The sequence below is a fragment of the Cyclopterus lumpus genome, chromosome 4 (assembly GCF_009769545.1).
Source record: "Cyclopterus lumpus isolate fCycLum1 chromosome 4, fCycLum1.pri, whole genome shotgun sequence".
NCBI classification, from domain to species: domain Eukaryota; kingdom Metazoa; phylum Chordata; class Actinopteri; order Perciformes; family Cyclopteridae; genus Cyclopterus; species Cyclopterus lumpus.
The window spans coordinates 26,716,649-26,732,478 of record NC_046969.1 but is presented as its reverse complement, the minus strand read 5'-3'; the positions used below and the strand labels follow the sequence as shown (position 1 = coordinate 26,732,478).

The 15,830-nt window shown below is 43.5% G+C and overlaps 1 protein-coding gene across 3 annotated transcripts in view; it reads right to left on the bottom strand.

Moving 5' to 3' along the window:
* The window catches only part of slc9a7 (solute carrier family 9 member 7), a 28,851-nt gene that overhangs the window by 12,461 nt on the left and 560 nt on the right, over positions 1 to 15,830 (bottom strand). For 2 of the 3 annotated variants that reach the window (XR_004609363.1, XM_034530585.1), the window contains exons 2-12: positions 11,433 to 11,635; positions 11,259 to 11,336; positions 10,480 to 10,556; positions 9,241 to 9,353; positions 7,431 to 7,536; positions 6,667 to 6,808; positions 6,437 to 6,542; positions 4,912 to 5,000; positions 4,174 to 4,287; positions 3,214 to 3,325; positions 2,942 to 3,095 (exon numbers count right to left, since the gene is read on the bottom strand). Coding sequence is in view for 2 of the 3 variants with exons in the window: in XM_034530585.1 (XP_034386476.1) it covers positions 2,942 to 3,095; positions 3,214 to 3,325; positions 4,174 to 4,287; positions 4,912 to 5,000; positions 6,437 to 6,542; positions 6,667 to 6,808; positions 7,431 to 7,536; positions 9,241 to 9,353; positions 10,480 to 10,556; positions 11,259 to 11,336; positions 11,433 to 11,635 (1,294 nt within the window). In the remaining variant the exon portion in view is untranslated. Of the gene's footprint in view, positions 1 to 1,282; positions 1,337 to 2,941; positions 3,096 to 3,213; positions 3,326 to 4,173; positions 4,288 to 4,911; positions 5,001 to 6,436; positions 6,543 to 6,666; positions 6,809 to 7,430; positions 7,537 to 9,240; positions 9,354 to 10,479; positions 10,557 to 11,258; positions 11,337 to 11,432; positions 11,636 to 15,830 lie in introns of all 3 variants that reach the window. The other variant, XM_034530586.1, reaches the window with a different exon arrangement.

Sequence of the window (15,830 nt, the reverse complement as noted above, 5' to 3'; positions counted from 1 at the left end):
TTAAAGTGTATTCAGTCTTCTGGACATAATTCCCCCCCCCATGGTGTGTCTTACGAACTAACAGGAGGATTAAACTCAACACAAGCAGATTTTAAAAAGGGGGACTTCTAATTCACATAAGCCTGAGGAGTCTAATCCCCGAGGCCTGGAGGCCTTTCATGGCTACGCCAGCCGACCAGGAGGACTCGTGGTTATCTTTAGACTCCGCTGAGGGAACGAGGACCTCAGCAGCTGGAGAAGTTTTAACGTCAGCCAGAGAAAATAAATAAAAAAACAGCTGTTCAGCAGCCGAGAGGGAAATATATCAAATCTGTTTTGTTTCATCGGACACCGACCGAGAAGTTATGTTCTTAAAGAGACAGTGCAGAAGAATCAGTTTAGGTGAACGCTTTAGAAACACTAACACCAAAGTCACACATTTAATTATAAATTATAATCTAACTACCTAATCAAGGCAGAGGCTGAACCAGTGTTTCATGAATGGAGTCTGGAGAGAGAACAGCTTCAGTTCCCCTCAGAGAAGATATTATAGATATAGACTTCATCAAACTGAGAGCTTCTTTTAGGAGGCTTCAGAACTTCACTCTGCTTCATCTGCTGCAGTGAAACTCTGGAGGAGAAGAAGCTCATAGAAACACTTCAGAACATCGGTACTGGCCCTTTAAGGAAGTTCAGAACATCGGTACTGGCCCTTTAAGGAAGCTCACAGAAACACTTCAGAACATTGGTACTGGCCCTTTAAGGAAGCTCACAGAAACACTTCAGAACATCGGTACTGGCCCTTTAAGGAAGCTCACAGAAACACTTCAGAACATCGGTACTGGCCCTTTAAGGAAGCTCACAGAAACACTTCAGAACATCGGTACTGGCCCTTTAAGGAAGCTCACAGAAACACTTCAGAACATCGGTACTGGCCCTTTAAGGAAGCTCACAGAAACACTTCAGAACATCGGTACTGGCCCTTTAAGGAAGCTCACAGAAACACTTCAGAACATTGGTACTGGCCCTTTAAGGAAGCTCACAGAAACACTTCAGAACATCGGTACTGGCCCTTTAAGGAAGCTCACAGAAACACTTCAGAACATCGGTACTGGCCCTTTAAGAGACTCTACGTCTCCCGTGGCCCTTCCTTCTTAACATCTATGCCCAATGTTCCCCTTCATCAGAAAAACAGAAGTAAACCGTGAAAAGAAAGATACCCATCTGAAGCAACCCCCCCCCACCCCCACAAACACCCTCTTTCCCAACACCAGTTACACCAGTTCAAATTCAGATACAGCACCTGGAGTACTCCCACTCTCCGTGCTCCTCCTGCAACGCGCCGCTGTTCCCAGCGCTGTCATCACATCATAAACATAGAACAAACACTCAGTAATCAGCTCGTCTGCATCCCACTGATCACAGATCAGAATCATGAAGTCGTTATGAGGAACAAAGAGATGGTCGCTGCATGAATACAGGGTATATGTATTTATATGTAACTACATGTATGCACATATAGATACAGAGACACAGAGCATGGCTGACATCCGCCTGCCAAGTGCCACATGGCGGGGTGGGGGGGGGGGGGGGGGGGGGGGGTCCCTCTGGCTCCGAGGAGGGGTCTCTCATATTAAACAGCCTGTTGTCCTCAGGATGCCTCTGCATGCGCCCCCCCCCACACCACCACCACCAGTGCATTATTATTATTAATGCAACTTCACCTCCGGCTCACTGGGGATCTCGTTCGTACCCTTTTAATTTGAGTTTATTTGATATAATCTGTTTTTATGAACTTAGTTCAGATTAGTTAATAAATCAGTTCATTTCATTTTAATTTAATTTGATCCATTTCGTGGACAAATATGATCAACGTTTGTTTATTAACTGGCTTCATGTGCAGATATCTTTTAAAGATCTCTGGCTCCACCTGCTGGACAACACGGGTCCTTCAGGTTCTAGTGAGTCCTCTTCTGCTGTGAGGCTGCTGAGCTTCAGTCAACAGCTCCACAATCTACTGGGGTCACATTTAGAGAGAAAGAGAATGAGAGATGTCATGTGACCAGAAGTACAATAGATGTCATGTGACCAGAAGTACAATAGAGGTCATGTGACCAGAAGTACAATAGATGTCATGTGACTAGAAGTACAATAGATGTCATGTGACCAGAAAAACAATAGATGTCATGTGACCAGAAGTACAATAGAGGTCATGTGACCAGAAGTACAATAGATGTCATGTGACCAGAAGTACAATAGATGTCATGTGACCAGAAGTACAATAGATGTCATGTGACTAGAAGTACAATAGATGTCATGTGACCAGAAAAACAATAGATGTCATGTGACCAGAAGTACAATAGATGTCATGTGACCAGAAGTACAATAGATGTCATGTGACTAGAAGTACAATAGATGTCATGTGACTAGAAGTACAATAGAAGTCATGTGACCAGAAGTACAATAGATGTCATGTGACCAGAAGTACAATAGATGTCATGTGACCAGAAGAACAATAGATGTCATGTGACCAGAAGTACAATAGATGTCATGTGACCAGAAGTACAATAGATGTCATGTGACTAGAAGTACAATAGATGTCATGTGACCTGAAGTACAATAGATGTCATGTGACCTGAAGTACAATAGATGTCATGTGACCAGAAGTACAATAGATGTCATGTGACCTGAAGTACAATAGATGTCATGTGACCTGAAGTACAATAGATGTCATGTGACCAGAAGTACAATAGATGTCATGTGATGTATTTTAGTGCACATTAACGCGTCTTTTTTGGAAGTGTTAACAATAAAGTCGTTCTTGGAAAGATATTCGTGTTCCATTAAATCAACATCTCTGGTCTTTTTTTAATCTAATATTATGATTGATATTATTATTATTTAGTTGCGTCTACCTCAACATGTTTTGCATGTATTGCAGATTATTAAATGAGAAGTTTACCTGATGTGGAGCCACGACAGCATGGGCGTCGTCCCGCCGCCGAACACCCAGACGGTGAAGAAGACGATGAGCAGCGTGGTGGTGAACATCATCTGACGGGCGTACGTGGCCGTGTCCCGGATGGCCAGGGCGAACGCCATCGCCCCGCGCAGACCTGAGGACGAAGAAACCACCACCACCACCACCATCATCATCATCATCATCCTCATCATCATCATCATCATCATCCTCCTCCAATCACAGACTGAAGAGCCGCCGGGCGAGAAGCAAACCTGCGAACATCATCATGTGCTGGAAGTTCCCTTTGATCCGGTGCCGCCGGCCGAGGTTGAGCAGGAAGGACAGCGGGTAGATGTTGAAGGCTCTGCCCACGAAGATGGCGGTCTGACCGGCGGTTAAGGAGTGGACCGTTGGATGATGGAGGACGTAGAAGTACCTCAAAGTAACACGACGTAGAAGTACCTCAAAGAAACACGACGTAGAAGTACCACAAAGAAACACGACGTAGAAGTACCTCAAAGAAACACGACGTAGAAGTACCACAAAGAAACACGACGTAGAAGTACCACAAAGAAACACGACGTAGAAGTACCACAAATAGTAGAAGTACCACAAAGAAACACGAAGTACCACAAAGAAACACGAAGTACCACAAAGAAACACGAAGTAGAAGTACCACAAATAGTAGAAATACCACAAAGAAACACGAAGTAGAAGTACCACAAATAGTAGAAGTACCACAAATAGTAGAAATACCACAAAGAAACACGAAGTAGAAGTACCACAAATAGTAGAAGTACCACAAAGAAACACGACGTAGAAGTACCACAAAATGACGACAGAGACAAAGAGGCAAAGAGACAAAAACAAGTTCAAAGAGACAAAGTGACTAAAGAGTCGTAAAGAGACTTAAAATACTACAAAAAGACAAAAATAAATAATCGCAGAGGCATAAAAACGAAAAGAAGAAAATACCGAAACGACTACAGAAGATGCAAAAAACATAAGAATGAGACACAAAACTACAAAGAGACACAAAACAACCACAAGAGACACAACAAGAGGCTAATGGAGCACAACGTGGGACAGACGCTCCTCACACCAGATCTTTAAGATGCCAATAAGCACTGAGCTGACCCCAGGTCGTGACCTTTGACCCCCCCCCCCCAGGCCGTGACCTTTGACCCCCCAGGCCGTGACCCTGTGCAGATGTTTTCGTCCCAAAAGGATACGAAAGCCCCGACGATGAAGATGGGGCTGAAGATGTGGTTCTGGAAGGTGAAGAGGGCCAAACCCATGTAGGAGAAGATGAAGTTCTCAGCCAGGAAGTGCAGGACCTCAAACAGCTGCAGGGGGAGGAGAGTTATGTCATGTAACGGTTTCCCACAATGCACTGCTTTAAAATAACACACACACACACACACACACACACACTAATGTATACTAAATAAATAACAGGAACCTTTACGTAATGTAGTCTTGAATTACATTGAGCTGAATTGAATGAATTTATCTTCTCCACTTCATCACTGACATTAAGGGGATTATTTATTTTTATGACATTTTTAACTTTTGGTGAATTTAGTCAAATTAATGTTTTCTTTATTCTAAAGACTGAAAGAAGACAAGTTATGGAACAAACTCTCGTCACACTGAACATGTGCAGCTTTCTTTGAGCTAGAATACGCGTGACCAGGACCCCTGAACGCACCACGCTGATCCCTGAACGCACCACGCTGATCCCTGAACGCACCACGCTGATCCCTGAACGCACCACGCTGATCCCTGAACGCACCACGCTGTGCTAATCTGCATCCTGTCCCCAAGACTGAACCCCGTCTGGGAGGGAAGTCCTCAGAAGACCAGATTAAGGTCACAGCCGATCCACCGGCCATCTGGTGGCAGGTGGGAGGGGCCTCACTGGGGGGGGGGTTCAAACCAACGGGCAACAGGAAGCGGCCGGACGGTACCTGCTTGGTGCGCTGGTTGGACTCGGCCGACAGGTTGTTGCAGGTGTAGTGAGCCTGAGTGATGCCACAGAACAGCACGGACACGACACCTGTGTTCACAAACAGAGTCACTTCCTGTGGTCACTTCCTGTGGTCACTTCCTGTGGTCACTTCCTTCAAGACCCCGTCGCAACAGACTCAGACCATCGAGACACAAACGCACTTTCATCACATCTAATTATGAGCATCAACTTTATCTGGAAGAACATTAAAACATATTAACAAGCTTCATGTCATTTGTGGGAAAGTCTGATTAAAGATGCAATCCAGTTGCATTGTGGGAAATGTATTCTCCAGAGCTTTTGGACGTCTTCAACTTTTAACCTCGTCTTCATCCGTAAAGAAGAAAAACACACTTTAACTAACAAATAACAATATTAGGAATCCAGAAGACGACAAAATGTGGAAAATGAATACGCTGAATAAAAACTTGGTTTGACCAAAATAGAATTACATTTCTATATATGAAAATATATTTGTCACACATGTGGAGAGTCAGGAAACTTCCCTTTTATTTGTCTAAAAATGTCCACAAATATGGAAGAAATGTCTGTAAAATGTCAGAAAAATTATTGAATACATTTCGGAACAATATTTGAATAAATGTCCAGAAATATGTGAAGAAAAGTCACAAAAAAAGGAACAATAAATTATCCCAAATCTCTGAAGAAATAAATATCTTTTAGAACGTAGAAAAAGTCTGAATACTAGCAAACTGTCTGGTGCCCACTCCGTCCACTTCCCCACGTTTCCTCCACTTCCCCCCCCCCCCTCCCCCTCATTTTCACTTCCCCTCATTTCCTCCACACTCCCTCCACACATTTCCTCCACACTTCCCCCACACTTCCTCCACACTTCCCCCACACTTCCTCCACATTTCCCCCACACTTCCTCCACATTTCTTCCACACTTCCCCTCATTTCCTCCACACTTCCCCCCCCACACTCCCTCCACCTCCACACATTTCCTCCACATTTCCCCCCCCACTTCCTTCACACTTCCTCCACATTTCTTCCACACTTCCCCTCATTTCTTCCACACTTCCCCTCATTTCCTCCACACTTCCCCCCCCCCACACTCCCTCCACCTCCACACATTTCCTCCACACTTCCCCCCCCACACTCCCTCCACTTCCCCCCCCCTCATTTTCACTTCCCCTCATTTCCTCCACACTCCCTCCACCTCCACACATTTCCTCCACACTTCCCCCACACTTCCTTCACACTTCCTCCACATTTCCTCCACACTTCCCCCACACTTCCTTCACACTTCCCCCACACTTCCTTCACACTTCCTCCACATTTCCTCCACACTTCCCCCACACTTCCCCTCATTTCCTCCACACTTCCCCCCCCCCCCCCCACACTCCCTCCACCTCCACACATTTCCTCCACACTTCCCCCACATTCCCTCCACATTTCCTCCACACTTCCTCCACACTTCCTCCACACTCCCTCCACACTTCCTCCACACTTCCTCCCCTCACCTGTGAACCCGCAGGCCTCGGCCAGCAGGAAGGTGCTCCAGGACATGAGGAAGAAGAGCGCCGTCTCCAGCAACGGGAAACAGTGCAGCTTGGTGAACTTGGTGACGTGAGCGTCCAGTTAAAGACTAAACTTCACAAACAACAACAACAACAACAACAACAACAACTCTAAATAAATCTGAAGATAGACTTTGTTTTTGTGTTTCCAAACAGGAAGTGCAGAAGGATATGAGCGCGGTGACGACGCCGGTGGCCGCACCCATCACGAAGGAGCCGCTGAAGATGCCCACGAAGACGCCCACGGACTTGAAGAAGGCCGAGGCATCGAACATGTGAGTGTTTCCGGCGCTGGGCTGGTACGCCATGATGGACCTGGAGCACAAGAACACGCAGTCAAAGTCAATTATGTTTTTCAATGGATTCACCTCCTAATAATCTAATTAGTTTACATTAAATTAAATACAATTAATGTTCCACAGAGAGCCGACAAAGACCAACTAAGGTTAAACCTGATTAAACAATAGATGCAATGGAAAGAAAATCAATCAATTAAATATATCAATTAAATATCGTAAAATTAAATAATATCAATAATAAAATAAGTAAAGTAAAGAGACGACTTCACATAAAAGCCATTCTGATGAAAATGTGATTTAAAGGCTTTAAAAAAGGCAAAAACATGGCGGCCTTTCACTTTGAGCCGAATCATAAAAATCATTAAACTCCAGAGCCAATGAAGAGAAGCAGGAAGTCCGTTAAAACCAGTTGGACAGGAGCTGAATATAAATAATTGAATACATTAAATAAATTACGCCGTAGGCAATAACAACTTTCTAAATATTTAAATAAATTAAAGAATTCCGCCGTAGGCAATAACAGCCAAAATGATGGAAACATTAGATAGTGAGTGTTGATATAGAAACCAGTCATAGGAGTAAATGTCCAGCAGGGGGCGACACCGGGAGGGAAAAGGAGCCAGAAGGTTTGAACTCACGAGGAGAGAACGATGGCCACCGCGTCGTTCAGCACGCTCTCTCCAAACAGCAGCGCGTAGAGATCACCGTCCGCATCCAGATCGTTGAAGATGGCCAGCACCGTCACTGCACCATTAAGACACAATAAAACACATTATGACACATTATAAACACTTTGGAAACACGTTAGAAACACATCAAAACACATTATAAACACTTTAGAAACACATCAAAACACATTATAAACACTTTAGAAACACTTTAGAAACACATCAAAACACATTAGAAACACATTATAAACACTTTAAAAACACATTATAACACATAACATATTAAAAACACATTATAACACATAATATATTAAAAACACATTATAACACATAACATATTAAAAACACATTATAACACATAACATATTAAAAAGACTTTAAAAACACATTATAACACATAACATATTAAAAACACATTATAACACATAACATATTAAAAACACATTATAACACATAACATATTAAAAAGACTTTAAAAACACATCAAAACACAAAACACATTATAAACACTTTAAAAACACTTTAAAACACATTAAAACGTACAGACAGACTACCTGGGTCAGGGTAGACAGACAGACAGACAGACAGGTAGATAAGTACAGACAGACTACCCGGGTCAGGGTAGACAGACAGACAGACAGGTAGATAAGTACAGACAGACTACCCGGGTCAGGGTAGACAGACAGACAGACAGGTAGAGAAGTACAGACAGACTACCCGGGTCAGGGTAGACAGACAGACACACAGACAGACAGACAGGTAGATAAGTACAGACAGACTACCCGGGTCAGGGTAGACATACAGACAGACAGACAGGTAGATAAGTACAGACAGACTACCCGGGTCAGGGTAGACAGACAGACACACAGACAGACAGACAGGTAGATAAGTACAGACAGACTACCCGGGTCAGGGTAGACACACAGACAGGTAGATAAGTACAGACAGACTACCCGGGTCAGGGTAGACAGACAGACAGACAGGTAGATAAGTACAGACAGACTACCCGGGTCAGGGTAGGCAGACAGACAGACAGGTAGATAAGTACAGACAGACTACCCGGGTCAGGGTAGACAGACAGACACACAGACAGACAGACAGACAGGTAGATAAGTACAGACAGACTACCCGGGTCAGGGTAGACATACAGACAGACAGACAGGTAGATAAGTACAGACAGACTACCCGGGTCAGGGTAGACATACAGACAGACAGACAGGTAGATAAGTACAGACAGACTACCCGGGTCAGGGTAGACAGACAGACACACAGACAGACAGACAGGTAGATAAGTACAGACAGACTACCCGGGTCAGGGTAGACACACAGACACACAGACAGGTAGATAAGTACAGACAGACTACCCGGGTCAGGGTAGACACACAGACACACAGACAGGTAGATAAGTACAGACAGACTACCCGGGTCAGGGTAGGCAGACAGACACACAGACAGACAGACAGGTAGATAAGTACAGACAGACTACCCGGGTCAGGGTAGACATACAGACACACAGACAGGTAGATAAGTACAGACAGACTACCCGGGTCAGGGTAGACACACAGACAGGTAGATAAGTACAGACAGACTACCCGGGTCAGGGTAGACAGACACACAGACAGGTAGATAAGTACAGACAGACTACCCGGGTCAGGGTAGACACACAGACACACAGACAGGTAGATAAGTACAGACAGACTACCCGGGTCAGGGTAGGCAGACAGACACACAGACAGACAGACAGGTAGATAAGTACAGACAGACTACCCGGGCCACGTACCCGGGTCCGTGGCCGATATGAGGGCTCCAAAGAAGAGGCAGTCCGTGTAGTAGAACTTGTCCGTCAGCTGGCCGAGCACCTGCATGAGTTTGACCACGCCGTACATCATGTTCCTGGAGACAGACAGGCAGACAGACAGGTGAGACGGACAGGTGGATAGAGAGGTGAGACAGACAGGTGAGACAAACAGGTGAGACAGAGAGGTGAGACAGACAGGTGAGACAGACAGGTGAGACAGACAGGTGAGACAGACAGGTGAGACAGACAGGGAGACAGACAGGGAGACAGACAGGGAGACAACAGGTGAGACAGAGAGGTGAGACAGAGAGGTGAGACAGACAGGTGAGACAGACAGGTGAGACAGACAGGGAGACAGACAGAGAGGTGAGACAGACAGGTGAGACAGACAGGGAGACAGACAGGGAGACAGACAGGGAGACAGACAGGGAGACAGACAGGTAGACGGCGCTCTGATCATCTTCTGCAAACATTTGTTTTTTATTGTTATTGTTCAAATTCTTATGAGGCAAAAAAATATAAAAATTAAAAAAATATAAATAAAAGATTTAAAAGATTTGTTTCTGTGGAAATAAGACGTCATTTCATTCTGTCACGTTTCAATGGGTCACCTGTCTGTCTGTCTACCTGTCTGTGTACCTGTGTACCTACCTGTCAATCATTCTTAATCACCAGAGTCTTTTAATAATCTAGAGTTATTATCCTAGTTAATAATCTAGAGTTATTATCCTAGTTAATAATCTAGAGTTATTATTAGTTAATAATCTAGAGTTATTATCAGTTAATAATCTAGAGTTATTATCCTAGTTAATAATCTAGAGTTATTATCAGTTAATATCTAGAGCTATTATTAGTTAATAATCTAGAGTTATTATCAGTTAATAATCTAGAGTTATTATCAGTTAATAATCTAGAGTTATTATTAGTTAATAATCTAGAGTTATTATCAGTTAATAATCTAGAGTTATTATCCTAGTTAATAATCTAGAGTTATTATTAGTTAATAATCTAGAGTTATTATCAGTTAATAAGAGTTATTATCAGTTAATAATCTAGAGTTATTATCAGTTAATAATCTAGAGTTATTATCCTAGTTAATAATCTAGAGTTATTATTAGTTAATAATCTAGAGTTATTATCAGTTAATAAGAGTTATTATCAGTTAATAATCTAGAGTTATTATCAGTTAATAATCTAGAGTTATTATCCTAGTTTGCTCACCCGATGACGAAGCAGGAGATGGCCGTGCCAAGAAACGCATAAGTTATGATGGAGCCCAGATTCCTGAAGAAGTCTCTCTGGAAGAGGAACAAGAGGGGGGCGTTTACAGGTCAAAGGTCATGTGACACACTGAACTCAGTGAGCGTGAGGTTACCTCCCACTTCCTGTTCTTGTTAAACACACACAGTATAGGAGTAGTGTGTAACACACACACACACACACACACACACACACACACACACACACACACACACACACACACACACACACACACACACACACACACACACACACACACACACACACACACACACACACACACACACACACACACACACACACACACACACACACACACACACACACACACACACACACACACACACACTATAGGAGTAGTATGGGGGTACGGTGTGTACTACAAGAGATGCTCAAGGTCACGACCTTCATACATCACTGAATACATGGATAATGTTCACCAGTTAAACACCCGTCAGTCTCCATTGTTATAAACATCATTAAAATAAAAGTGTTATAAACAGAGCATCATTAAAATAATTAATTATAAGTATAATAAGTATTGTTACAAACAGACGGGTCTGTTATCAAAGGACTGAAAGCAGAACTTGTTCTTCTTTTGATTTCCATCGTCAAGACATCTGCTTTAGACTTCCTCTAAAGGTTAGGGGGGTTCTGAGTATCGCCCCACAGCCATGTGGCAGCAGAGATGCAGAGATGCAGAGATGCAACTACCTCACATCAGCCTCACAGCTTCTCACCTTCTTCAGACTGTAGCCGGCGTGGAAAATAATCGGAGGCAGCAAAATGTTGAAGAATACTTCGGGGTCGAAGGTCACCTAGAAAAGACGAAAGACAGAGAGTTGATGTAGGGGTCTGGGGGGGGGGGGGGTGGGGGGGGGGGGGTGTTTCGTGGCGTCCTGTGCGGCCGCTACCTTGCGCAGCATGTCGTTCTGCTCCACGTTGTGGATCTCCCTGGAGTTGATCTCTCCCTTCAGGGTGTACTCGAAGAACTTGCCGCTGACGTTGAGCAGCACGGTGCTGACGGGTCCTTCCATCAGCGAGCAGCTGGGCGGAGTCTTGTGGTGGTAGCTGGTGGCCGGGATGCCGTACCGCAGGATCACGCCTACCAGCAGACCTGAGGACCAATGAGGACTGTTAGACCGCCTGCTGTCGCAGAGCGCCACAAGACGCGTCAGTTGAAGCACAGACTTCTATACAACCAGAGGAGTCGCCCCCTGGTGGTCAGTAGAGAGAATGCAGCTTTAACACATGAAGCATAGACTTCTATACAACCAGAGGAGTCGCCCCCTGGTGGTCAGTAGAGAGAATGCAGCTTTAACACATGAAGCATAGACTTCTATACAACCAGAGGAGTCGCCCCCTGGTGGTCAGTAGAAAGAATGCAGCTTTAACACATGAAGCATAGACTTCTATACAACCAGAGGAGTCGCCCCCTGGTGGTCAGTAGAGAGAATGCAGCTTTAACACATGAAGCGTAGACTTCTATACAACCAGAGGAGTCGCCCCCTGGTGGTCAGGAGAGAGAATGCAGCTTTAACACATGAAGCATAGACTTCTATACAACCAGAGGAGTCGCCCCATGGTGGTCAGGAGAGAGAATGCAGCTTTAACACATGAAGCATAGACTTCTATACAACCAGAGGAGTCGCCCCCTGGTGGTCAGGAGAGAGAATGCAGCTTTAACACATGAAGCGTAGACTTCTATACAACCAGAGGAGTCGCCCCCTGGTGGTCAGGAGAGAGAATGCAGCTTTAACACATGAAGCATAGACTTCTATACAACCAGAGGAGTCGCCCCCTGGTGGTCAGGAGAGAGAATGCAGCTTTAACACATGAAGCACAGACTTCTATACAACCAGAGGAGTCGCCCCCTGGTGGTCAGTAGAGAGAATACAGCTTTAACACATGAAGCATAGACTTCTATACAACCAGAGGAGTCGCCCCCTGGTGGTCAGGAGAGAGAATGCAGCTTTAACACATGAAGCATAGACTTCTATACAACCAGAGGAGTCGCCCCCTGGTGGTCAGGAGGGAGAATGCAGCTTTAACACATGAAGCATAGACTTCTATACAACCAGAGGGGCCCCCCCCGGTGGTCAGGAGAGAGAATGCAGCTTTAACACATGAAGCATAGACTTCTATACAACCAGAGGAGTCGCCTCCTGGTGGTCAGGAGAGAGAATGCAGCTTTAACACATGAAGCATAGACTTCTATACAACCAGAGGAGTCGCCCCCTGGTGGGTTTTCTTTACACTCTTTAGACCTGGAGGTTGCAGACTGGTTGTACTGGCCTCTCATGTCCTCAGTTATCTTGCCACTCTGTTTCGTGAGTTCTTGTTTTGTAGGTAAATATTTTCTGATATAAAACTATGTCAACAAACCAGCCCTCCTGATTAAGAATCCACATTCCCTTAACAAGTAGACGCTGTTGACCCACTGCATAGTTGTGTAGTTCATGTTCTCTTCATGTTCTGTTTGACTGGTTTCACACAGAAACATTAATTAATCCGCCTGCTGTGTCTCAAGAATAAATAAAATACTCTAAATAGTTCAAACTTTATAGGTTCTTTCCATTCGTGGGAGGTTTGTTGTTGTTTTTTAAACAGGAAGTACCATAAAAAGGAAGAACTTCACTCCCACAATAACCAGCTGAGCACCTGGAATACAGAAAATCAAAACCGGGACCCGGTTTCCACCTGGCAGCTCTCTCATATACTGGAGATCGTCCACATCGAGGCCTCTGACCTCTGACCCAGTGGACGCTTCACCTTCAAACTGAACAACAGCTCTTACATCACGTGGTTTTGGTTGAATAAGTTCATTCCACATGTGGAAATGCACACAGACTGAACGCACATCTGGAAATGAGTCGGTTCCCGTTTCAGAGCTGAAACTCCAAGAAGCAGCAAAGAAACTTTAGAAGCTTAAACCACACAATCAAAGCGAGTCCTCTTCGGGTGACTCACTGGTTAATGAGTGACAGACGTCGTTATGCACTTCAATAACACGCTTGTATATACTCGTAGAGTTTGTTTCTCATGTTTTATTGTACATTGTCATATTGTTCTATTCTTAAATAATGTCTTTTACTATCGCACTTTGTTTAGTGTCACAAACTTACTTGGACTGTTTCTGATTGTGAAAAGGACCAAAAACACACACACACACATACATATATATATATATATATATATATATATATATATATATATATATATATATATATATATATATATATATATATATATATATATATATATATATACATACATATATATATATACATACATACATACATACATACATACATACATACATACATACACACACACACACACACATATATATATATATATATATATACACACAATATATATATATATATATATATATATATATATATATATATATATATATATATATATACACATACACACACACACACATATATTTATATAGCTATTATAACAGAGAAGGCCGACATCTCTACGCTCCATACACACTCTTCATACAGTCAGCTAGCTTGACTTGGATGTCGAGCTAATGTTAGCTCAGTAATGTCAATGAAATGTTCGTCGAAGTTCTTCACACGGTCGGGGCTTAGACCACGATCTACGTGGTCTACACGTAATGCAGGTTCACGTCATGCAGGTTCACGTCATGCAGGTTCACGTCATGCAGGTTCACGTCATGCAGGTTCACGTCATGCAGGTTCACCTAATGCAGGTTCACGTAATGCAGGTTCACGTAATGCAGGTTCACGTCATGCAGGTTCACGTCATGCAGGTTCACCTAATGCAGGTTCACCTAATGCAGGTTCACCTAATGCAGGTTCACGTCATGCAGGTTCACCTAATGCAGGTTCACCTAATGCAGGTTCACCTAATGCAGGTTCACCTAATGCAGGTTCACCTAATGCAGGTTCACCTAATGCAGGTTCACCTAATGCAGGTTCACCTAATGCAGGTTCACCTAATGCAGGTTCACCTAATGCAGGTTCACGTCATGCAGGTTCACGTCATGCAGGTTCACCTAATGCAGGTTCACCTAATGCAGGTTCACCTAATGCAGGTTCACGTCATGCAGGTTCACGTCATGCAGGTTCACCTAATGCAGGTTCACCTAATGCAGGTTCACGTCATGCAGGTTCACGTCATGCAGGTTCACCTAATGCAGGTTCACGTCATGCAGGTTCACCTAATGCAGGTTCACCTAATGCAGGTTCACCTAATGCAGGTTCACGTCATGCAGGTTCACGTCATGCAGGTTCACCTAATGCAGGTTCACCTAATGCAGGTTCACCTAATGCAGGTTCACCTAATGCAGGTTCACCTAATGCAGGTTCACGTAATCAGGAAAAGTGCTAAAGGCGGGCACCATCTTTCCTTGTTCAGGCGTGTTTCAATCCCAAATTTAGTTTTCTAATCAGTTGGAGGAAGTTCTGTAAGTAAACCAGTTTGAGATGTGTTGATACAGTAAAATAAATTTAACTGGGCAAGTTGGACGTCACATGTGCTCATATTTAATACAACTAACCAACAGTCTGTTTGCTCTTTTACAAACTTCAGATGGAAGGGAGTGAGACTCCCAAGACACTTGTAACAGTGTTCCTAGATAGAGATGTGTAACAGTGTTCCTAGATAGAGATGTGTAACAGTGTTCCTAGATAGATGTGTAACAGTGTTCCTAGATAGATGTGTAACAGTGTTCCTAGATAGAGATGTGTAACAGTGTTCCTAGATAGCAGGAGATTTTTAAGAAGATGCAACAACAGGTTGTGTACTTGCTGGTCAGATGTACACAACAGGTTGTGCACTTTAAACTGAGACTGTATGAGTTGATGATGGTCTGTATTCATGTGGTGGAGCCTCAGTGTTCCAGAGCTTCCTCACTAGTTATAAATCTAACTGAACAAACATTTCTGTGTGTTCAGTGAGATTTATAACTAGTTCTTCAACTGTCACAAGACTGAATGAATTATCTATTTTTATGTATATTGCCTGGTGGTGTCATTTTTAGAAAAACGGATCTGTCAAACGTTTTAATTATATGAAATTAAATAAATGTCACTGAGTATTTTAGAGCAATTTGACCATGGACACAAAAACTATAAAACACACAAATGGTGTTATTTTAAAATGTGTTGTCCTTAACTAGACACACAGGTGTGTTAAAGGTGAGCACATGTTATTTTGAACACACCTGTTTAGAGAGAGCATCAACAGTCTGCAACAATCAAAACCATGCGGACTCATAAACAGAACTGTGTTTTGGTGCACTGGCCCTTTAAAGATATTGTTATTTATTA